The sequence below is a fragment of the Mixophyes fleayi genome, chromosome 5 (assembly GCF_038048845.1).
Source record: "Mixophyes fleayi isolate aMixFle1 chromosome 5, aMixFle1.hap1, whole genome shotgun sequence".
Taxonomy (NCBI): Eukaryota; Metazoa; Chordata; class Amphibia; order Anura; family Limnodynastidae; genus Mixophyes; species Mixophyes fleayi.
In genome coordinates, this window is record NC_134406.1 from 252,836,054 (window position 1) to 252,861,097 (window position 25,044).

At 41.4% G+C, this 25,044-nt stretch overlaps 1 protein-coding gene across 22 annotated transcripts in view; it reads left to right on the forward strand.

Annotated features, from left to right (window-relative positions):
- Positions 1-14,255: 14,255 nt before the first annotated feature.
- The window catches only part of RIMS2 (regulating synaptic membrane exocytosis 2), a 506,258-nt gene continuing 495,469 nt past the window's right edge, over positions 14,256-25,044 (forward strand). For all 22 annotated transcript variants that reach the window (XM_075213921.1, XM_075213923.1, XM_075213924.1 and 19 more), the window contains exon 1: positions 14,256-14,695. In XM_075213921.1, the coding sequence (XP_075070022.1) occupies positions 14,532-14,695 (164 nt within the window). In that variant the 5' untranslated portion in view covers positions 14,256-14,531. The remainder of the gene's footprint in view (positions 14,696-25,044) is intronic.

A 25,044-nucleotide genomic window follows, 5' to 3' on the forward strand; every position in this document is an offset into this window, starting at 1 on the left:
TTGTTTCATTACAGTTCGATAACATAATACATTTAAACTACGTACATTCTGATGCTTAGTTCCTCCTTAACAAAGCTGCAGTGGAAAGTTAGGACAATACAACATAGTGTGACTTACTTTTATTCTATATATACTGTATATAAACTTTTGGTGCCCATCTTGAAACAGCCCGGTATCTCATCCAAAAGATCACTGCTGTCTCCCAAAGCCCAGTTATGACAAAGGAACTTGGCAACAAAGGAGATTACTGTACTATTTTCAGAGGAACTAATAACTAATAAAACCTGCAGACAGAAGCTTCACCAGCTATTTTAAAACTGTTCTGCTTACAGGGGGATAAGGGGATTCCCCAGATATTTCAACTGACATATGGCCATTCCTAAGGAAACTAATACAAAATGATAAATATTTGCTAACATGCTGTAAGCATGAAACAACATAATAAACTTAATTAGGTCTTTGATTAAAACAGTTTGTCACTGAGGCACAGCCTCTTCATCCCCCATCACTGCATTCTGCAACTAACTTTTCATATTTCACTGTTCTATGCCATTAATTTGATTCCCCACAATTCTCCTTTAATCAGTGTAATGAATAAGAAGTGGCAGCAAAGGCTTCTGGGATCACTACTTGGCTGCACAGAATCAGTAGGAAGAAAGGGAACATGACAACAGGGGGCAGTTCAATTAATTAGGGCAAAGAAATAAAGAAAAATACAGAAGTCTTTGAAATAGTGGGAGGAAGTGACTTTTACTTTGTATCCAAAACTGCTTTGAATAAAAAGAACAAACTGCATTATTCAACGCTGCAATAGAAGAAAGTAAAACAGATGTCTGTTTAAAGGAAATTCAACACCTAGAACTGTAAGTACTATAAAAAAAATAATATAGCACTTAAAGGCTAACTCAAATCAAAAGAATAATTTTGAACCAATATTTCTAAAGGCTAATTCTACCTTTATATTAGATATATGGTAGTTACCCACCACTACAATTGCTCCCACAATTAGGCTACAGCCAAGCCCTGTGTTGGTCCCACCTTTTGCTTTTGTGATTGCTCCCGTTCAGGTTCATGATGTTCGAAGTCCCAATGCCAATAATATCAATAAGGGCCATCATAGGTCCCCTTTTGCAGTCTAGCGCATGCGTTAGACTCTGCAGTTGGATCACTTAACCCAAGATTAAGGTGTCATGGGTGAGGGGCTTGAACAAGTCGGTTAAGTGGAAGCAAGAAGTTTGGCGAGTAAACTTTCAAAATTTTCACAGTAAAGGAGAAATTAGGGTTAAATGTCCAATCGGTAAACGGGTAAACCGGTTGGTAATGCTGGACAGGAGCGTTGGCAGAAGTGAGGCCTTTCATAATTGCAGGGGTCATCGGCATGTTACTCGAACAGTTCTGCTACATGCAACTGGATTGATTTAGCTGGGTTTAGTTAGTCTTAAAAAAGCAAAACAAGCAAAGACACTTTTGGGCATTTAAAAATCAAATCTTATATTATTATTGGACTAAATTATATACCTGCTATAATTAATGTGCTCATTATGAAGTCTGTGCACTATGCTATCTGTCTTATACATACATAACAGATGTGACTGCATCTTTATTTTACATTAATCTGGGGTAGTTTAAAAGTCTGACCTTACATGATTGGCTAAGAGTCTCTTAGGTGACAGAAATGCCCTCTACAAACTGTACATTGTCAGGGGTGCCCCAGCAAGTATAACTGATATAAAGGGGAATGAAATATGTTATTCAATGTTTCTTTCTTATAAGGTGGCAATGGAAAGTCAAAGCAAGAATGAAGACTGCATTTTACCTTCATATCTTATGTATGCAAGGTGGGTCTGATCGGGGGCCACTCTCAGGAACCTTAGGCAGGGGCCCTACGAGCTGTCAAACAATGCCCTCACTAAACCCCTTTTCTCACTGTCGTGACCAGTATACAAAAAATGAGAACATCCTGGCAGCTTGTACACAAAGCTGAATCAATTCTGGTAGCAACAATTGAAAAATCACGCCAATGCTACTTGTTATTGTACAATACAGACCCAAAGTTGGTGGCTAGTGTATAGTACAGATTCCCAATTGGTTGGAAAGAAAATAACGTCTATTTTGGTAATTAGTATACAGAATCAGAGCTCAGGTTGGTGGCAAGTGTACAATGCCAAAGGTATTCTGGTGGCTAGTATACAATGCAGGCCAAGAGCATATGGCTAGTGTACAATGGAGGCCAAGAGCATATCGCTAGTGTACAATGCAGGCCAAGAGCTTATGGCTAATATACAATGCACTCCCAATTAGGTGGAAAATGCACAAAGCTGAACCACATCTCATGTCAAGTATAATATGCTGAGACATATAAGATGGTAAAATATAAAGCTGAGGGATATCTGCTGTAATGTGCCATGGCATAGCTGGTGCCATGAAGATATGTTGAGCTGTCAGTATATGGTGAAATCTTTAGGAAACTGGTCATATCCGTCACCAAGAATACACCGCTGAGTCACATCTGGTGGCAACAACAGAAAACTGAGTTATATCTGATATCAAGTAAATTTGCTCAGCTATATCTGGCACCAAGAATAATGTGCTGAGCCATATGTGGTGCCAGAAATAATATGCTTAACCATACCAGGTGTCATGAATATGTTGAACTATATCTGGTGCCAAGGCCATATAAACCAGCCATATGTACTTACCAACCCCTGCTGCCCATGAGAGCACTCTACCGCCAACTCCCACCACAGGTATCTGTTACCAGGTAATCGCTATGCTTATCGATGATCGATGATAGGACACCGTACACTAACAGCCAGAAATAATAACGACTTTGAGATGTTTGAAAGGAAGCAGAAAAGAAAGGTTCAGTTGTGCCAGGAGCTATCTGCTAAATGTCAATGCTCTACCCCCAAGCAATAAGAGCAATGCTTGGCAATATAGATCAGTCCCCAGTCGCTACTGTCCCCCATAAATGGGTCATTCTTCGTCACCTTTGTACCCCATGATAGTAATCCTGGGCCACATGACGAAGACCAGTTATATGCGGGTGATCCATGGATAGAATTTCCCATTCACTTTTTTCACAATTCCCCTTCAGATGTCGTCATGTAGAACTCCCACTTTGATATGGGCAATTCCATTAGTCATCTCAACGTTTGGTCATTGATTGGGTGCCTAAATTATGAAGAGGTGCGAATTGCATAGTCGATCTTAAAAAATAGGAGCCTTGTTGGATCAAGAGACTCCGACATTAATTGAGAAGTAAAAATTGTGACTACGATATAAACCATTTGATGCTGTAGATATATAGTTAATATTTTCTGTATTTTTTTCTTTTCTTACTTTTACGTCCTATAATTAAATGCAATTTTTTTTCATAAATTGACCCTTTTGTGTATGCTTCCTGACTGGACAAAGCTAGTGGTGCTAATTTAATTATTATAGCTATTATTTGTAATGTACTTGTGAGGGCGCGATATCTCCTTTGGGAGTTGGAAATAGATGCTTGCAATGCACAGCCTTCAAATGCAAGTAATTGCCAATGGAGTCATGAATGTGATTGTGAGGAAACTCAGCTCATGAAGCAAGTCATTCTGTTTTATGGAAATGCAGGACCTGCAATATTACAGAATTTTGTTAATTTTTTTCCATCTAACTGTTGGATTGTAGCAGATCTGGCCATTTTAATTTAGAAGGCTCTCCAGAACTTGGCCCCAAATTGTACCCCATGATCCAAGACAATTCATGTAGAGACTCTGAAAAAAATGTCCTTCAGAAAGATGTTGGCAAAAGATGGGGTTGAAGACCTTTCATAGGGACAAAATAATATATTGTAGAAAAATTATCTAGTACACCCAAATAACTAAAAGGTCTTTAGCAGCAGGTGGATCAATGATGAAGTCCAAACTATTGAACGTTATTTTCTGCTCATCCCATTCCTTTACCCAGAGATCCTTGTAAATTGAGTAGATAGAAATATTGCATGTCTCCAAACAGTTCAGAAGTCGAAGGAAGAGGCTACCCGTTTTTGATGGTGATTTTTTTTTTGAAAGTCGGGTGTGACGCCATCACGCCCGACATTCACTGAGGAGCGCCGCAGAGAGGAGTCGGGAAGAAGACAGAAGAGAAGAAGAGATGAAAGAAGCCGATAAAAAAGGTAAGTGAAGGAACGGAAGCAAGGGGGGAGCATGGCAGAGAGTAAAAAGGGGGAGCACAGACAGCATGGCAGAGAGTGAAAAGGGGGAGCACAGACAGCATGGCAGAGAGTGAAAAGGGGGAGCACAGACAGCATGGCAGAGTGTGAAAGGGCGGCCAAAGCAGCATGGCAGAGAGTGAAGTGGGGCCAAAGCAGCATGGCAGAGGGTGAAGTGGGGCCAAAGCAGCATGGCAGAGTGTGAAGGGGGGCCAAAGCAGCATGGCACCGGGTGATGAAGGGGGGCCAGGAGAAGGGGGAGCAAAAGCAGCAGGGCAAAGGGTGATGAAGGGGGGGACAGGAGAAGTGGGGAACAAAAGCAGCATGGTACAGGGTGATGAGGGGGGGGAGCAGCATGGAAGGCGCAGTGTGATCATAAGGAGGCACAGCATGGTGATGAAGGGGCACAGTAATGTGTGTGATGGCACAGCGGGCTTGTGGCAATGTAATGTGTGTGTGGCTAAATAATGGGTGCTATTTTGTTTGTAGGATGAAGGTTTGGCACTTTAATTTTATAGTGGGGACTATTAATTTAAGATGGGGTGTTTTAGGGGCTAGTAATTGAATGTGGGGCTGAGTTTGAGGAGCATGAGGTCTATTTATTAAATGTAAATATGAATTATTTAATGGCAGTGACGGTTGCGAGAAATTTGATTATTTATTATACGTAAATGTGATTAATTTATTGCAGGGGTTGTCTGGAGGGAGAGAATTAGGTTTATTAAATGGGAATACTATTACTTTAATGTTGGGGCTGGAGGAAGGCCTAAGTATTTATTGTGGGTCCTATTGATTTAACGCCGGGGCTGGTTGGAATTTTCTAAATGTGCCCATTATTTTTTCCAAATAGGGCCCCCAACATTCCAGGATCCAGACAAGCCGCAACTAAAGAAACCAGCAGCCACAGGTGGTAAAAGTGATGAGAACAGGTAGGACAGTATGTCAGATGTTCTGAGTCTAGTGCAGGCTTGGCTAACCTGTGGCACTCCAGGTGTTGTGAAACTACAAGTCCCAGCATACCCTTCCAGCAATAAGCTGCTATATATTGGCAAAGCATGCTGGGGCTTGTAGTTTCACAACACCTGGAGTGCCACAGGTTAGCCAAGCCTGGTCTAGTGAGACAATCCCTATTTTTTGTGACTGTTCTGTCTAAGGGGCAGGTCAAGACTGTGTACTCTTTATATACACACTGCATTCTTTATATACTACACTATGGTGCTAGCTGTCCTTCATGGGCTGACCACTCCCCCTCTCGTGTCTGGTCTCGCCTCTATGATAGCTGGCCATACCCCCTTTGGTGGGCCCCTAGTGTTGCAGTCCCCTGGTGGGCCCTTCATGCCCCAGTCCGACACTGTCTAAGTAGATACCCGCAGCTGCTGGAGAAGAAGGTTTTCAGATGAATCCTCTGTCCAGGTTTTTCCTTGTATGTATCTAGACATGGAACTTGTTTCAGGAATGGATACTGGAGATACTCTGCCCCATGGTGAAGAGGTACTGGGCACTAGGCTGGTGGCAGAATCATGGGCAGTGATATGACATGGTCTTCACATTGCATTTAGAAAATAATAAGTTGGAATTTCCATGTAAGCCACAGTCAGAAGGGAATTGTGAACAACCTTCCTCTGGCAAGGAAGTGAAACAAGCGGACAATGAGGAAAGAATTTGTACAGAGATTTATTTCAAGACAGGAGTGTGGATCTAAAGTCATAGCAGGCCCTGAAGCAATGGGTTAAAGGATTTAGAAATCACAAAAAAGAAAATGTGCTCCATATGTAAAACACCTATTTGCAGGGCAATAATAATTACTTTGAATGAAAGTAAACATTCTGGGACCAGAATGGCGCTAAGGGCTAGATTTACTAAACTGCCGGTTTGAAAAAGTGGAGATGTTGCCTATAGCAACCAATCAGATTCTAGTTCGTATTCATTTAGTACATTCTACAAAATGACAGCTAGAATCTGATTGGTTGCTAAAGGCAACATCTACACTTTTTCAAACCCACAGGTAAGTAAATATACCCCTAAGAGACAAATCTTTTTCCAAGGGTACTGTGGATATTCCAAAACAAGAAAGCGATTAATTAAGTTTCCAATTGCTCCATACTCTGTGATGGTAGAGGTAGAAAATATTGGTTTGTTAAAAGAGATTTTCACCATTAGAGATGGGGATGTTCGTATGCCCGATGTACGTGCATTTTTTTTTTAAAAAAACCCCATACATTATGTTTTTCTGCTTTGTTTGATAATTCAGGCCCCAAATCTGTGGGGGATAATTGTGGCTTAAGTACATTGGTACAATTGGCAACTATTTTTGTGACTGCTATGAGCAGATTAATACAGACATGTAGGTACCAAATGAAAGCTGATAATGTGTAAGACTTATATATAGTCTGACCTATAGTTGAACTGTCTGTCAGTGTAGACCAAAGTATATTGCCAGTGCTGGTTAAAGGTCCTGGAATAGAATTCTTTGAATGGTCTATTGTAAGAAACTGGATTGGTCAGAGTAGTCTTCGTTTGTATCCTTCCCCTACAAATGAATTTCCCCAAGAAACTGTTAAATTAGTTTCCTATGAATAAATTGGTTTCCCTTATTTCTCTTGCAGTTGTTTCTGACTCCAGCTATGTCGCCAAGTGTTTTATTACTTTATTTTCCTAGAAAATAATCAAGGTAAAAAGCCTGGAAAAAAAGCTTTGTTTGCAGTGAGAGGTGCATGAGTTTTTACAAGGTTTAGTATTCTGTCCCAGCTGAAAGTGGTTGTTTGGAAAATGGAGAAGACAGAATCAAGAGTGTATAATTTGCTAGTTAGAATATTAAATTTAGCCCTGGACATAGGGAGCAAGTGGACTTTTAGTGAATAACAGCTGATAAACAGATGTGAGGCTAATGGCAGCATTTAGGACTAACTTGACTGGGGACGGTTGGTTGGAAGGAGGCACTGCCGGCACTTGCCCTCTGGTCGCTTAGACGGCACCATGCCCTCCTTCCTATCAAATGCTGCCCAAGCCTACCCCACTTCTTAACTTGTGTGGAGCAGGGGTGGAGTGCATGTTCTCTTCTTGGGAGTGTGACGCCAGGTTATGACATCATAACCCAGCGCAGCACTCCTAGCCCATTACCAACATGGAGGAAAAGCTGCCGACTGCTGCCTCTTCATGTCAGAGGCTGGTACATGGTGAGGAGCGGCATTATGACAAAAATGACACCGAATGAGTGACACAATGCTCTTTCAGTGGATCTGGTTCCTTCTAAACCCTACAGTAAATAGGTATACTATTGCGCTAGGTTTCTGCAGGTGTGGGTGTGTGCGCTACTAACACGGATTCCTCCACCTAGTATAAGTGGAAATGGATAATTCTAAAAATAATTAACACCTATCTTTTCCTTTGCCATGGAGCGCGGGTCGTAGTGGGTTGTTGTGGTGTGGTGTGGTTTTGCGTCTTTTGTCTGTGAGGTGTGGTCCTTGTGATGTGGTCGAGGTTCGTGGAGCCAAGGGGGTAATTTAAGGCTTTGTGCTCTAGTGGTTGTCCCAGATAGCTATTCCAAGTAGGATGATGGCATATTGAGAATAAAGAAAGGGATAGAGGGTCCAATTACAGGAAACACACAGAGTGGAGAATGAGAGAGGGACGTGGTGATGGGGTGAGAGATGCAGATGAGGTATGGGTTTTAATTGAGGGTGGAGTTGTGGGTAAGGTGGAGAGTGGAGTTTTGTTTTGGATGTGTGTGGTGGTGCAGTATAGATTGAAGATAGATGAAGATTATAGGGGTAGTAGACGTAAAAATAGAGATGGACGGAGGTAACGGTGTAGGAAATTATAGAATGGAGATGGCAGTGTGTGTAAGGGCAGAGATGTGGATATAGGTGGAAACAAAAGTGGAGTAGAGGTAGGGGTAGAAAGGAGGTGGAGTGGAGGTAAGAGTGTAGGTGCAAGTAGGTTTATGTAGAACTGATTATGGAGAAGGAATGGGTACACCGATGGAGGTAAGGTTTAGGAGTGAGAGTGTATCAGGTGGTGAGAGAAGGGATAGAGTAGAGAGTGGGGGAGGTGAGTAGTGAGAGATAGAAAGAAAAGAATGAAAAGATAGAAAGAGTGACTTTATGTACATAGATAAAACGAAAGAGTGTGGAAGGATAACACAGCTGGTAATTTCATTTGGAAATGGGAGTGGAAGTGAAGGTAGGATAGATTACATAGTGATAATCAGGGTAAATATGAATAAAGAGGTGAGAAAAGGAGAAACTAAAATGAAAAACAAAAAGTGGATAAATGAATATTAAAAGATAAGTAGATCAAAAAAGTATATATATATATATATATATATATATATATATATATATATATATATATAATATATAAAGCAAATTAAAATAATTAAATATATAATAAACAATATGGAGTAAGTAGAATAACAAACTGTTCTTGTAGTGTGAGTAGACACCCTAAGCCAAGGTTAGCCTAGCGGTAGCACCGTCCTGTTCAGATGTAAGATTTTTCCAATAATTTAGAAAACATATGACAAAAGGAAAGGTGAAATTATGCTTTGGATATGGTAGATGCATATGCTAACAATGTGGGATGTGTTAGTGTACAGTGTAGGTTTTTGTGAGTGAAACTGGACGCCTTACTTATCATGTCAACAGTCCTGATAAAGATTGGTTCAGCCCACAGAACGGCCCCCTCTCCTGTATATAGGCGACCGGTGCTTCCCCAATAATCATGTGCCCATCTTAAAGGGGAGTGTTTTTAGATTGAATGTAAATGTAATACTTCATTCATACTTACCAACCTTTTTAAAGTTCTTTCCAGGAGATCCCAGGCAGAGGGTTGTGGTTGGAGGGTGGGAGGGGTGGGGCGTGGTGAATCGCGTAATTTTGCCCCCAAGTGACAAAATGCGGCTTTTCCGCAGAAGGCGGGGCCAAAATGACGCAATTCACCGCGAATCGCATCATTTTTACAGCAAGAGGCCGTTTTCTGGATATTTGGCTGCTCTCCGGGGAGTCTCCCGGACATTCTGGGAGAGTTGGCAAGTATGATTTCATTGCATAATAAAAGCAGAATGATAACTAATATAATGAACTATAATGATTACATTTTTCTTCATTATGCTGAGTATCTATTATATTAACGATCTTGTATGCCTCAATTAGAAAACACACTTGATGTGTCCCTCCATGTTTTTGCACCAGGGCTTCAGGAGGGTTTGTCCAGTCCTGTGCTTCTCAGTGTGAACACCTCTCCGCTCTGCCTCTAGAAACTAGTGTGTACATTTACTATGCGGTGGTTCTGCAGAACCGCTATCCACGGCGCTTTGAAGGCATTTACTTTAAACGGTAATTTTATTAAAGACAAAACCTGCTTAGGTTTGTCTGTAGTAAAATAGCCATTTTAAAAAATGCCTTCAAAGCGCTGGGAATCTGCGGGTTTTACTGAAGTGTTGCATAGTAAATACACCCCTAGGTGATATATTTACTAAACTTTTTAAAAGGGAAAAGTGGAGGTGTTGCCCATAGCAACCAATCTTATTCTAGCTAACATGTATCCAGTACATTTGAGCAAATATTTAGGCTCTGATTGGTTGCTATGGGTAACACCTCTACTATATTTATCCCACTTCAATCATTTCAGTCCTGAAAACAAAATCTTTTTGTCACTGCTCTGGTGGAAATCTAGGCACACCTCCAACATCATTAGTGCCGTTTTATGTTTTCAATATGAGCACAGGCGCAATAAATAAAATGTTTGCATAACTGCTGATGAATGGTACTTATCCCAGCATCATGAGTGCAATTACATTATTTAAAATAGAAAAAGGGGGGGGGTTATATGTTTGAATGCTGACAGCAATTACAATTATTTAAAATATGACTTGCTGCACCATCACCTATATGAGAATATAACCCTATCTGACATGACTATTGGATATAATTCATATTGCACAATTTATATAAAGAATTGCATCTTAAATGCAGATTGAGAAACAGTTCTGTGCAGTTGGTTATAAAACAGTTTGGAAATCATGAACAGGTGGAAAAGTTACAATATTCCAGATGAAGCTAACTGATATTATGTGCGATTTAAGCCTCCTAAACCTCCTTTGTGTGTAGTCACAGAACAGTACAGATATGTTTGCACACTCTATATATTGGCATCAATGAAGTGATTTCCTGTATGTGATCTCTGCAGCCACTGCTGTCATAAGCTCCGCCCCCTGTAATGACGTGGGAGGGGCCGGGTGGGAGAAAGAGAAATAGTAGCAGAGAGGCAGGTGGTCATTGTAAGGTATGACATGTCACATGTGTATGTATTACAGGTTGGAACAGGATAATATAGTGACATAGGAGGCATTGCAAGACTTCATGATGCTGCCCAATCAGCCATGCAAAACACATCTATACAGAATTAAAAAACCCATGTTGGCCATTTGTGCAATTGCATTGCAGACATGAGTCTTGTGCATCTCATTCAGAGACCAGTTTTAGACAGGACCAGTCGTTTGCACGCACTGGAGGCCGTCATTTTGCAGGCTGAATCCATATAAAGTCTGGCAATTCATTAGGAGCTTGTCACATCAACGAGGCATGAGGTGCAAAGTGCCTCCTTCCTGAGAAATAGCAAGGGTTGCTAGTAATTTGATAGGCAGTATTTTGGTTCAGACAACAACATTGCTGCCTCTCGTGTGTAGATGCATTGTAGCTGTTGCATGTCTGCAGTGTTTACTGTGCAAGCATGCAGTTACATTCATCACAGGGGAGGATGTGACGAGTCTGGTGTTAAATGGCTGAGAAGGCAACCCAGCAGACTCAGTTGATTTCTTAATTGGAAATGAAAGTGACTCATGGAATGATCGTGGTATATTTTATTTTTTTGCAAGTTTTTTTTTTTTTTTTTGTGAATGAGCACACTGGTGTTTTAATTGAATGTACTGAATCAGACTCCCCCGCCCCCACTCACATACACAAACAAACACACAATTTTGCAGTGCTTTTCATGTTTCAATGGATGTAAACACAGAAAAATTTAGAAAATCCAAAGATGCCCAATTCCAAACATCCCCCAGCTCTATCTTGTAAAGATTATTGAAATATTAAAAACATGAAAGTTCAGTTGAATGCCAAAAAAATGCCATTTTTTTTTTCTTTTCTTGAATTCTATCCAGAACTCAGACTTGAGGTAAAGGGTGTTGTTTACACGTCCAGCAGACATTAAATGTTCATATCATGTTTTGGTGCCTTGTATTTGAATAGAACCTGTGCAGACTAGGGGCTATATTTATTAAGCTGTGGGTTTGAAAAAGACGGGGATGTTGCCTATAGCAACCAATTAGATTTTAGCTGTCATTTTGTAGAAAGTACTAAATAAATGAAAGCTAGAATCTGATTGGTTGCTATAGGCAACATCTCCACTTTTTCAAACCCGCAGCTTAGAAAATCTAGCCCTAGCTGTCAATGGGTGGGACAGTTATTTAATATGATTAACTAGTCTGAGCTTCATTTAAGCTTTCTTGTAGTAAAAAGAAAAAAAAGTGTTGCTGAATATACCATGTGACCCAAATGCATGAAGCATAATTGTGATTTCTTGCTCTTGTGCGGCCAAGGAGCTATTTTGAAGTTCCGCAGAAAGTGATTTGAACCACTCTGCACCTTCATATCACTTTGTAAACCTATGAAGCAACAGTGAGAAGGACGTAGAGATCATTGTCTGTGGATGCCTAGTAGGTTATGCCTACGCTATCATACCTAGAGGTAAAAAGAGACTGTTGATTGTTAAAATGTTAGTTTGCACAGATCAAACTGGAATATTTTCTCTTATTTTCACAGACGTTAGACATAGCGTGTGAGTACTATGCATTTTCACATTATTCCATTTCTCATCCCATTGCAAATGCCCCAGAGGGGTATATTTACTTAACTGCGGGTTTGGAAAAGTGGAGATGTTGCCTATAGCAACCAATCAGATTCTAGTTATCATTTATTTAGTGCATTCTACAAAATGACAGCTAGAATCTGATTGGTTGCTATAGGCAACATCTCCACTTTTTCAAACCCGCAGTTTAGTAAATATACCCCTCTGTCATTACATTGTGTGGGACCTTTTCTACAAATTTAAGGTACTTCAAATCCTATATCTCCCAGTTTAGTGAATCCCCAAACTTTCTCAGTTCGAGACACCCTTAGGGTCTCCATAATTTTTTCAAAGGACCCCTAAGCCAAAATAAATACCAAGTAGTCCCCCACCTTGCTTACCATTGGCCCTGGGGTGATGCCGCGGTGCGCAGTTTTGGGAACCCCTTCCCAGGTTGCTATTCCTTAGCTCCTAGTGACACGCACACAGACTGTTATGTAAATTAATCTTATATTATGTGATTGCATTTAACACAAATATGTATGCACATTTTCAGTTGCTAATTTATAGTTATAATGATATTTATGTATGTAAAATAAAATGTACTGCTGTTTTGTTTTATGTCACAAATTGCTGATTTGCAAAAGATGTTCGATAAATTGAAAAGTTGTTCCTACTACTTTATCACTTAGGGGTCTATTTATCAAAGGGAGATACTTCCCCAAAGGATGGGTAAATACTGCTGCTCCGATTGCTACCACTATCTCAGGAAGGCGTTAGCCGGGGGTGTCCACAGGGAAAAGTATTATTAAAATATAATATTTTTTCATGTTTGTTTTTTGTTCTATTTTTTTATGCTTCTTAATTTTTTTTTTCTTTTAATGAATCTGGAAATGGAAGCCCAAGTCCACGCTTCCAGTTCTACATGTGCAATCTGATTTAGACATGCACTGATTGATAGCAGACTGGCCTGACGAGCAGTAAGACTTCACTTTCCGCTGACGGTCACTGTGCCCGGAGAGCTGGGCTCTGCCCCAGGGACTTTTTTTTTTTTAAATTAAACGATAAAAACTTTACACAATTGAAAGTCTTGTTATGGGAGGGGTCTTGGAAAACAGACCCCTTAGTGCTTTTTGCGCTATGTATTTAGAAAAAAATGGTGTTCCTTCCAGATCCCAGTTGAGGTGTGGGAGACACGAGCCCGGGAAAGAGTCTGGAGCTTGAGTTGTCAGTATATGGAAGTGTTGGCTAACCTGTGGCACTCCAGGTGTTGTGAAGCTACAAGTCCCAGCATACCCTTCCAGCAATAAGCTGCTATATATTGGCAAAGCATGCTGGGACTTGTAGTTTCACAACACCTGGGGTGTCACAGGTTAGCCAACACTGGTATAGGGAATGCTGCAGAGAAACCTTGTTTCCTTTTGCTAAACGCATAGTGCACAAGGCACAGAGTAATAAGGGAATGATAAAATTATTTAACGCTGGTGGCAGTCTAGATAACCATATAATAAAAAGACCTTCTCATAATGCGAGCCTCTGGCTGACAGGGCATGATTGCACTTGTAGTTCCACATTCATATCCGCCAAGCAGGCACGTGCTTTCATCACTCAACCTTGCCCTAGACGGGCGTGAGCCAATCTCTGATTGGTTGCTATAAAATACTGCTAATTGCAGCAAATGACCCATCTTGCCTGGTGAAACAAGTAGAATGGAACTCACTTATTTCTTACCATGAAAATTGATTTACAGGGTGTTAGAAAAAAAAAAAGCTTGTTCTGTAAATAAACACCGGATTTATTCTTGGAAAACATTTCCCCACATTTCTGCTCCTGCAGCATTTTTAATTGAAAATAATTTTATTCTGCACTGGGTGAGATAAGCTCTAGGTTCCAGTGTGTATACATCTGCCTATCTCTAGTAGGAGCCATCTGGTCATCAGTGACTCACACAACCCTCCTGTTCTTTAGTCTCCGGAAGAGGATATATGTTAGTTCACCTCCTCCCCTTCCACCTAGCTGTGACAAACGCATGCTCAGCTCTCTCCACTACCAACAGCTCTGCCTCCTCCCCCCCATCTATCTCCAGCTGCTGCTGCTGCTGCTGTCACCGTACAGCTCTCTCCAGCCCCCTCAGCTCACGAGCAGGGACACCTTGCACCGTCTGTGGGGTGCAGGGGGGAGGGGGGATATCCACGGGGGCATTCAATAGCACAGAGCTGGAATGTCCCTACAAGAACACCAATACCCTTTTTGGATCTACTGCTTTGCCTTGATGCTCTTAAATTTGTAGCATTATGTTGGTGACCAATGTATCCTCCTCCATCTGATTTATTTTAGCCCAGCTCTCCTCTTATCTTGATGTCCACCCTGTCACTACGGATTGGTGATTTACAGGCTCGCTGCAGATCTGTGTGATTTATGCTCTATGTCTCACCACCAACTTGCTTGAGAATCCAGTATTTCCAAATCGGTGTGTTGCTCATCCACCAACATGTCTGTTCCTCTTGGGCCCAGGGGCGGCCCTCTGCCTCCCGCACAGCCACTCTTGCCCGAGATGCCAGACCTCAGCCATCTAACCGAGGACGAGAGGAAGACCATCCTGGCCGTCATGGACCGACAGAAGAAAGAAGAGGAGAAGGAGCAGTCAGTACTCAAGTAAGCCTGTCTCCTTTCTATCCAGCTCATGCAGGCTCCTCCTGCACGCCTGTCTAATGACTGTCTTATGATGTCTGCATCAAATCCCCCTCACATACATAGAAATACCAGAGTCAAATTGTCTTCTTGTGTCTGTTCCCCTTCACAGTATGTTGTCTTGATGCTATGGAATATTCAAATTCTTGTTTTGGAGAAAGGGTTAAAAAACATTTACAAGCACTGAAAAATAGCCCCTACCCCCCCCTCCACCCCTCACATTAATCAATATGTGGGCCTGGTATTTACCAGATGGGGCTCTTTGTAAATTTGTGTGTTTTTTATTTGCAGCAGTATTTGTGTGTCTCCTGCTATAAATACCCTTCATTGGCTTATGTGTAAAGTGACCTGGCACCAGAGGGGTTAATGTGTTCCTGTTTTATTTTGGTGTATGGCGGTGAGCAGTGTAGAAACTGGGACAAGATTTAGGGTGTTTTCTTTTATCTGTTTACTGTAAATGTCTGTGGATATATGTGTTTGTTTTCCCCCTCTGTACTGTGAGCTTCCATGGGCAGGGATAGATGTAAACCTTTAACAGTCAGTGGCTGGGTTTTGAAATCCAACATGGCTGCATACAGGTGCAACACTAGCAATGCTTGCTTGCTACATGCCTGCAGATCACTGCTCCACGATTAGCTGGACTAGCAATGCAGCATGCCTTTGGGGTCCAGCGATTGCAAAGAAAACTGATCCTCCCACCCTGGTTTACAGGCTCGGTGCACAACCTGCAATATTATCCACATCTAGTCCCGAGGCCTACTTTTAACAGGCTTTGGGTGGGTGATAACAGCTGCCATCTTCTTCCATAAACACATCTCAACTCCTTCCTCCCCCCCCCTCCCCCATCCATATGAACTCTGAGATTAGGATACAGAAGGATGCTCAAGGTGCAGACACACTCAGTGTCAGAGAGATTGTCAGACGAGCAGTGTTGATCACATTGCTGTGTGCCCCTGAGCTGCACAGCAAGTTCAGCACCAGGCTGCTGTCCACCAGTTCCCGGCCTCTGATCTGAGGCTGCTTGTTCATTTCATGAGCTGCTGCTGGTATCTGCGATTCCTGATTATTGTCAGCCAGTGTCTGAGCTCATCCTATGTCAGCTCATACAGCTGGTATGTGTGAGGAATATTGTACTGGGAGAAGGATTGTTTACTGGAAACACAATTCAGTCATTTCAGGGTAAGGGTGGCTGCAATGAATGAGGCATTGATGTGATAGATTGAGTGAAGTGGAGGATAATTATGAGAATTGGGCACATATAGTGGATTAGTTTCATTTGGGATAGGGAACCAAACCAGTTGCTTCAAATAATCACATGACATGATACTTTGGACATCACAGTTAATTGTTTCTTCAAACTGTTGTACAGTTTCAAAATGAATTGATTTAGTTTGCTCAGCCTTTGACTTAAGGTGTATGTTTGTGTGTGTGTACGGGGGGGGGGGGGGGATATATTTGATTGAATATTTGATGTAGTAAATCAAGTAATTTGTGGCAGTCTTTACAAGGCACGTCTTGGCACTTGATACAAAATATTTCTTTGATGTAGTTGAAGTCACAAAGTATCAGTGTCAGATTTCTAATAGGATAAAGATCTTTCTTCAGTTATAACTCACAGTATCCACAGTTATCCAGTCTGAGAGGAGATGATAGAAGTAATAGCTTGGTCCCTGTAATAACATTATATATGCCCATCCGTTAATCTAATAACATCATATTTGCAAATTATTGTTAATGATTCTGCTGCCTTATGGTGGAAATAAAGCACATATTTTAAAATCAGAAGTTGTTTGTAACCTATATAATTGTGTTGTGGAGAATTTAACTCGTTTGCATTAAGTGTGTTGCAAATCTACTGCTCTGGTCTCTCAAACCCGCCTCCAGGGTGGGAACATTGCAAAAGTAAAATTTGAGGGAGGGTCTGGTGACGATGGAACATCCTCCGCAGGCCCCTGCGCTGGCCCTGCACCTATTTAGAAGAGGAGCCGCTATGGTCTTCTGAGCATCCCCCCCTCACCACCATCCTCCGTACAAGACATGGCAGGCAGCTACTATCAGTTGTTTATTTTGTTGCTACACTTTGGAAAACTAATAATCCTTAGGGCTTATTCACATGGAAATGTTTGGCTGTAAAACACTGACAGTGGACCAACAGCTTGTGAACCTCCCAAACATGCGTCTGTCTCAGGGATCTGTCTGACAACCAATCCTGCCTGTTCATGCTGTCAGCACACCTACGTTTTACACATGTTCAGATGTGATTGGGCAGGAGAGACTGTGCTAAGGATCAGTGATCTCTGTCATTACTTTGTGAGTGGTTCACAAGTTGTTTGTACTCACTAAATTCTGTGTAAGGGAAATGCTTCGTGGTGAACAAGCTCCACTGTTGCTGAATCAAAAAGCAGCAGCAATATGAATAATTACCTATTCATCTACTTAATGACAAAAATACTTTAAAGCTGTGTATTATACTTGGTCCATGCCTGCCTTTAAATCTCTTTTTTTTTTTTTACTTCCTGCTCTATGTTGATGTAGCAGAAACGAAGGTGGCGGATTGTTATTGTTTCATGTTTGCTGCAAAGAAATCTCAAGTGTTTTGAATGCAACACGGCTTTGAGTGATAGCTGTTATAGTGACTGTAGTTGAGGCAAGCAACAATAGTTGTACTTAAGATGCAGTCCCTTTGGGAATGCTCAGCAGTTACAGGTAACGTCTATGGCTATAAATGGTAGGTATTCAGCAACAACACTTTGCACCCTCTCTGTTTTATGCCTTCTAGAAAGATGATTTTGTTCATTGTTTGTCCAAGTTGCAGCGTATGTGCCTGGTTAACAACAAGTCATCGTCAGCAGCTGTGAGTATTGGCACCTGCCCTATAGTATGTGCAAAAGATACTCATCATCATCAATTTATTCATATAGCGCCACTAATTCCGCAGCGCTGTACAGAGAACTCATTCACATCAGTCCCTGCCCCATTGGAGCTTACAGTCTAAATTCCCTAATATAGACACACACTCACAGACAGAGAGGGAGACAGACAGAGAGGGAGACAGACAGACAGAAAGGGAGACAGACAGACACTAGGGTCAATTTGATAGCAGCCAATTTACCTACCAGTATGTTTTTGGAGTGTGGGAGGAAACCATAGCACCCGGAGGAAACCCACGCAAACACGGGGAGAACATACAAACTCCACACAGATAAGGCCATGGTCATGGTAAACACATCTTTAATGTACTTGGCCAATGTTAAAAATCCCTTCCCGCTTAACAATCTCCTACCTCTAAGCGTGAAATCAATTGTAAAAATGATCTGGGCAGACTCCTAGACAAGGTCTCATGGTCAACAATTAGAGAAAGAGTGTCACAATCCTCAATCTCCATCCTTATTAAGGAGAATACATATAAAATGTATTACAGATGGTCCTTCATACCAACTCTACTCCGGAGGATGTTTGGCTCGGTTCCCCCTCACTGTTGGAACAGCTGCTGTGAATTAGGCCCTTTCCTCGACATTCGGTGGGCATGTCCTAAGATTGCCAAGTTCTGGGATGATATAGTCATCCTTATATCCACTGTTCTCTCATCACCTATCTCTAAAGATTTATGGTCATTCCTCTTGGCGCTGCCGAGTGAAGGCTTAGATGCTACCTCTGACAAATCAGTTACTCAAATTCTTAACACTGTTAGGTGCTCAGCAGCTTGCACTGGAAAAAATCTGACCCCCCCCCCCTCTATGCAACGAGAGTACAGCAAAATTTGGTACCTGGCACCTACTAGGGAGAAAAATTCTGCTTACCTGAATAATAAAACTCACGAATTTAACTGAATATGGGTTTTATGGACTATTATAACAACTTGTACCATCACAATTCACCCAAAGGGTGAGTAATCTGCTCAGTCTCCTCTTGACGGTTCCTTGCAGGATATTTATCTTCTATCTGGCTTTTCAGCCCCTCCAGGGATCAAAGTCAACCCCTCCTGCCCCCTCTCCCCCCTCCCTCTTAGCATTACATTTTGGTAAGCACCTTCGCAGTACGCAGTTCTTCCTTTTCATGTTTTTTTTTTTCATTCCATAGGGGCACCTTTACTTTGATCTCTTCGAGGATTTTGTTGTCCTTATTTTAGTTTTCGTTATGTAATTTTTGCGTATACACAAGTAGCTGCTGTCTGTGAAAATGATGTCTTGTTGTTAAAATTAGTTATGCTACAATTGGTGTTGGTGGGTGTGGTGAGAGGGCTTATTTAACAACATTTGTATATGCATTGTTTTGGCTTTGTTGCTTTTAGCATATATTTGGTCATGGTCAGAAGATGGAAACACATTTAACTCAGTCACAAAATAAGTGTGATAACAGAGAGCAAACACACTTGTTATATAAAGGGATCATGTGTCTATCTGCGGTGAAAATTAAGTTGCCTGACTTGTTGGCCGTGAGATAGTCAATGAACTTGATCTACAGGAATCTGCTAAGAGGATTTGGACTGGTGGACAGTTAATGCCGTGTAGGAGTATTACAACGAGTGTAACATGAGTATCATCTGTTACTTTTCACTTCCTTATCCACCATCGACATGTACACGTGTACTTACCCCAGTGATAACACTATATTGTCTCTAGAAATGTTGAATTTTTAACCCATGCTGTTACAGAAGGTTCATAAGAAAGTAGTAACACAAACAGGATACATTGTATGGGTTTCCATAGCAACATTCTGTCCATTTATTTTGTATTGAAACTGCACATTGAGGTGTATTTTTTAAACATTGGGAATAGTATTGTTATGGTAAGATGTCACCTTTATTTACTTTGATTGGTTGCAAACATTAGAAGTTACAAAATAAGTTAACACAAACCGTTTTACTACAGAGTCTTGTGCAATGAAACACTTCGAGAACCACGACCCCTATTTGTGAGAAAGGTAGATGTCAACTTTTTTTAAAAAAAATAAAAAAAAATTCTGTCTTATTTTTAAACGCTGAAATATTTTCCCACCTTTTTAAAGAACATATTTTAAATATAGTTGAGATTCACACTCCGTTTTTTTGACAAAAATAACAGATCTAATATTTCATTAATAAGTTATGTTAACAAAGTGTAATAAATTAATTAACAGAAAACTGAAAACGTTGTGCGGTGTTCTATAATGTAAACAAGAATCCAGAACATCGCCTACCTGGGGTGCAGAGTTGCACCTGTTATTGATGGATGCCCCAATGTATGAGTCTGGCAATACTCTCCTTACTCTTGTTGGCTGTATGTTGACAATATCATCACACTGTATACAAGTATAAAGGTTGTGTTTTGTTACTTCTGTCGTTTTGTTATGATACCCCAATATCTTCTTTAGCAGCCAAGTGCAAAATGTGTTTTTATTAAAGAGCTTTATTACATTAACTGTGCACCTCCATTCCAAATATTGACAAAGTAAACATTGGCTACACAGTGGATACAGCAAATATCTGGTGCCGTGAGTGGAATATTTGGGTCACTGTCTGCTCCTGAGTGACTGTTATACGAAAATGACGATCATCATAATTTATTTTTAAGGCTCCACATATTCCGTAGCTCCGGACAGTAGTCGTACAAATATATACACATACGTGAATACAATTACAGGAATACAATAACAAATATGAGTACAATTAAGCATAATAAATGCATAAATTTAATTGAGTGTAAAAGTGACGTGTGGTACAGAAAAAAACAAGACTAAGTCGTGCACAGACAATAAGAGGTTGCACAGATAGATACAAGTATAAAGGCCGCGTGTGTCAGTTAAACCAAGAGCATAGATATCACACAATATAAATCAGCATAAGACCTAATAGTAATGTACGTGTCAGAGGAGTATATTTACTAAACTGCGAGTTTGAAAAAGTGGAGATGTTGCCTATAGCAACCAATCAGATTCTAGGGCCTGATTCATTAAGGATCTTAAATGAAGAGGATTCTTATTTCAGTCTCCTGGACAAAACCATGTTACAATGCAAGGGGTGCAAACTAGTTTTCTGTTTTGCACATAAGTTAAATACTGACTGTTTTTTCATGTAACACACAAATATCAACTTTAAATTTCAGTGTACAAATAAGCTATCAAGTATTTGTGTGCTACATGAAAAAAAACAGACAGTATTTAACTTATGTGCAAAACAGAAAACTAGTTTTTAGTACATTCTACAAAATGACAGCTAGAATCTGATTGCTTGCTATAGGCAACATCTCCACTTTTTCAAACCCGCAGTTTAGTAAATATACCCCAGAAAGTGTCTGGGCATGACATAAAGGGACCCTGTCTGTCAGAGCTTACATTCTAGAGCATTGTTACTTAACTCCAGGAACCTGTGCATTATTAATGAAATCCTGAAAATGATGTGTTGGGGGGTGTGCGAGGATTGAAGTTAAGAAACACTGTTCTAGAGGGAGGGGTAATAAGTGTTGTAGGAATAAATCGGTCATAGGTGAATGTGGTGGGTGGAGGGGGTAGAGACGGTAGGGTAGACGAGCATGAACTGATAAGTTTTGCGGGTATTTTGTAAGGATTAAAGATTGGGAGAAAATTTGGTAGTGTAGGCCAGGAGTTCCATAGGTGAGGAGCAGCGTGTGAGGAGTCTTGGAGACAGAATTGGCTGGACGTTATAAGGGGGGAAGAGAGGCGTAGGTCAGAGGCGGAGCTGATTGGTTGAGCTGTGGTTTATCTCATGACAAGGTCAGAGATGTAAGGGGGGAAGTATTAGGGAGAACTTTGTAAGTGAAGGTGAGCTGAATTCTGGAGGGAATGGGGAGCCAGTGAGGGATTTACAGAGTGATGCACAACCCTACACAATCTCACAGTCAGTCTTAGGCTAAGTACACACTGGAGAATTCTCCGACCAATCTGTTATCTACAACGATTGTTCCTATGACTGCAGGTCCGACTGGCGGTCCGTCTATTCATACATACACACTACACATGATTTACCTTCAGATCTGTGCTCTTCATCTGGTCCTATAGTCAGTTACAGAATGACAGCACAATATACATTCATTCATTCCTGTCACACTGATTAACAGCCTTGTTATAGCTATCCACATGTCATAACGAATTTCGTTAGCTTCTGTGACTCAATATTCAGTCTCAGAATGAACGAACAAATTATTCCATCTACAGCACTCTCTAAATTTAGTCAATGGGACATGTTCATTGCCGGCATCGGCTGAAAAGACCATGACTATGTAAACTCTATAGAGATTGTAGCGCTTCAAGGTCCACATCGACCAGTGATGGACAACGTGTGGCCCTCCGAGGCTTCACCTGTGGCCCCAGCTCCTTCCAGCTTTATTTGTTATAACTGGTAACACTTGTATAAAATGCCTGGTGATATGTTATTACAGATCGGTGTCTCTTTCTTTGATTTAATATATTGTTTAAACTTATTACCGAGATTAAGGGTAGAGGGTCCCACCAAGCGGCCCGTGCATTGTATCTGGTTGTCTATGACTGACATAGACAGTAATTATGAACTCGGTAGAAGTATATGAACATTTACATGCATTGGTTTACATAGGTTAGTTAGTAATTTATTTCACAGACAAGACATTTTATTAATGATATGTCAGGGAAGCATGTCTCCACTCAGCGCTTCGGCTGGAGGGGAGGTGTTGCTCAGTGCAGAGGGGGGGGGGGGGGGGAGGGTGTAGACCTTTGCCTCTTCCTCTTTGACGCTGATTTCATTTACACTTATTCTCGTGAAATGTACCTGCTTAGATCAGTATCTCACTGCGGAGCCTGAATCCAGCGATCATGATCCTAAAACTGGTTCCTAGTATTGTACATTTGGCAAAGAATTTATTTTTTATTGATAATTGCTCTTTTTATTTTATTAATTAGATTTTCATTCAAAATATATTTTATTTAAATTGCCAACTACTTTGTGACACGCTGTCAGTACACCAAGACTTGAATGAAATAATTTATGTATAGTGTCTCCTAGTACATCTGGTTCACAACTGCAATTCATAAAGGCTTGAAAGTGCAGGTTGACAAACGTTTATCTTGTTGCGGCGATGAATTGCTCTATCTTTGTGTAAAGCTGGGTACACACTACACTGTTTTCGTCCAATAATCGGCTCAAACAGCCGACATACGACCGCTCGTTCAAAAGTCGGGTCAGTGTGTGCAGTGACACGATGGTCGAAAGTCTGCCCAAATGGACGATTGTCGCCTCATTTGGTTGGTCGTACCGTTTAATATTTTCGTTCCAATCTCGTTTCCGCTGTGTAGTGTGTATAAACTTCCAACCGATCCACGACAATCTTCCGATACTTCCTCGACCTGGGGGGCGTGTGTATGTTAATTTTTTATGTCAATCCCAGTCCCACGTGGTGCGGAATCCGCACATCACAGGCTTGTGTTTTGTATAGATGTGTATTGCACCTGTCTGGCTGCAGACCATTACACGTGTATAAATGTATTTTTACAATGTTATATATGTTAATATGTAAACCGCTATTTTTACAATAAATACTATTGCTTTTCACCAACCTTCATATACTGGTCACTGAGAACTTCGATGATAGCAACACAGGTGTCAGGTATTATCATGCCAAGAGCTTGGGGTGAAATAGCCGTACTGTATTTAAGATCTGAAAGTGTTCTCCCTGTTGCCAAAAATCGTAGTGTTGCCACCAGCCTTTGCTCTGGCGGTATGGGTCTCCTTAAATGGGTGTTCTCCCTCTGGATGAGAGGGGTTACTAGTTGGAGCAGTTCCTGAAAAGTTGAATCATTCATACGAAGAAAATTCTTGAAATCATCTGGGTTGTTGTCCCGTATCTCCTGTAGCAGGGGCATATGAGAGAACGTGTCTCTCCTCTTGAACCAGTCTTTGCTCCAACAAGATCTATTCTTTCTCCTTCTTTCTCTTTGGTTCCGTACCAGCAGTCTTCTTGCCACAGCAAGCAGGAGAAGTGCAGTTGCTTGTTCTTGTACTTCTGTAGCCATTGTACGTTTACAAATAGGAATGAATGAAGAGACAGTGTAGCCTTCTGTTTTTATGCTGTTTTGGGAGTTAACTATAGTGAAAGCTCTGCCCTTTTATGCTAATGTCTTTGGTATCTCATTACATTTCTAGCAAATGTCGCTGCAGTGTGTACGAAATTTAAATCATTGTTCACGACAACATGGCTGTAAAAAGTCGCTAAAGGGACGTCCGCTCTTCCCTTTATCGTCTGAAACAAGGCTAGTGTGTATGCAGTCCATGGACCGAGCGATCGGACCATCGGTCGCATGTAAAATCGCTCGGCATAAAAAGTTGGTCGAAATTTCTGTAGTGTGTTCCCAGCTTAAGACACAGTTACAGACTTTCTGTTGTCCTCAGACAGATATCTGCCCCACATGAAGATCGGTTGAGATATGCACTTAGTGGACACTTTATCAGTACTCTTTACAGGGGCAAACACAGGATTTGTAGAGGGAGGTTTCCACACCACGCCGCCAGTGGGGGTGACCAGCATCCATGGCTATAATATTAGACAGTGCTTGGCTGCTCTCTAACTCTTCCTATCCCCATAATATACATGGGCAATGCTGCCTGCACTACTATTAGGTTTCAAGCAGAGCTGAGTGAAGAGGGAGCAGGGTCCAGCCACCTCAATTATACAGTGGCCCAGGCTTGGAGGGGTTTTCTGGCACTAGGAAACCCCTCCCCCCCTCGGTTTGCCTATGCTTTAGGACTGGGTAGGACCCCCCTTTCCCCCAGATCAGCCTGAATTCTGATTCAAGAAGGTGCTGGAAACATTCCTGACAGATTCCGGTCCTTGTTGACATGACAGCATCACATTCACCCTGCGAATCTCCCGTTCCACCACATCCTAAAGGTGCTCTATTAGATTGACACCTGGTAACTGTGGAGATCATTGGAGTACACTGATCTCATCGTCATGTTCCTGGAACAGGCGTGAGATGACGTGTGCTTTGTGACCTGGAACGTTATCCTGCTGGATGTAGCCATTAGTAGATGGGTAGACTGTGGCCATAAAGGGATACTCATGGTCACAGTAATATTTAGGTAGCAGGCTGTGGCATTTAAATCCAGCCTACACCGTTAACACAAGGCAGGATGGATCCATGGATTCATGTTGTTTATGCCAAAAATCTGACCCTGCCATATGCATGTCGCAGCAGAAATTGAGGTTTGTTAGACCATAGGGAACTTTTTCCAATTTTGTTCTTAGCTGATAGGAGTGGAACCCGGTGTGGTCTTCTGCTGCTGTAACCCATCCACATCAAGGTTCAACGTACTGTGTGTTCAGAGATGTTCTTTTCATACCCCT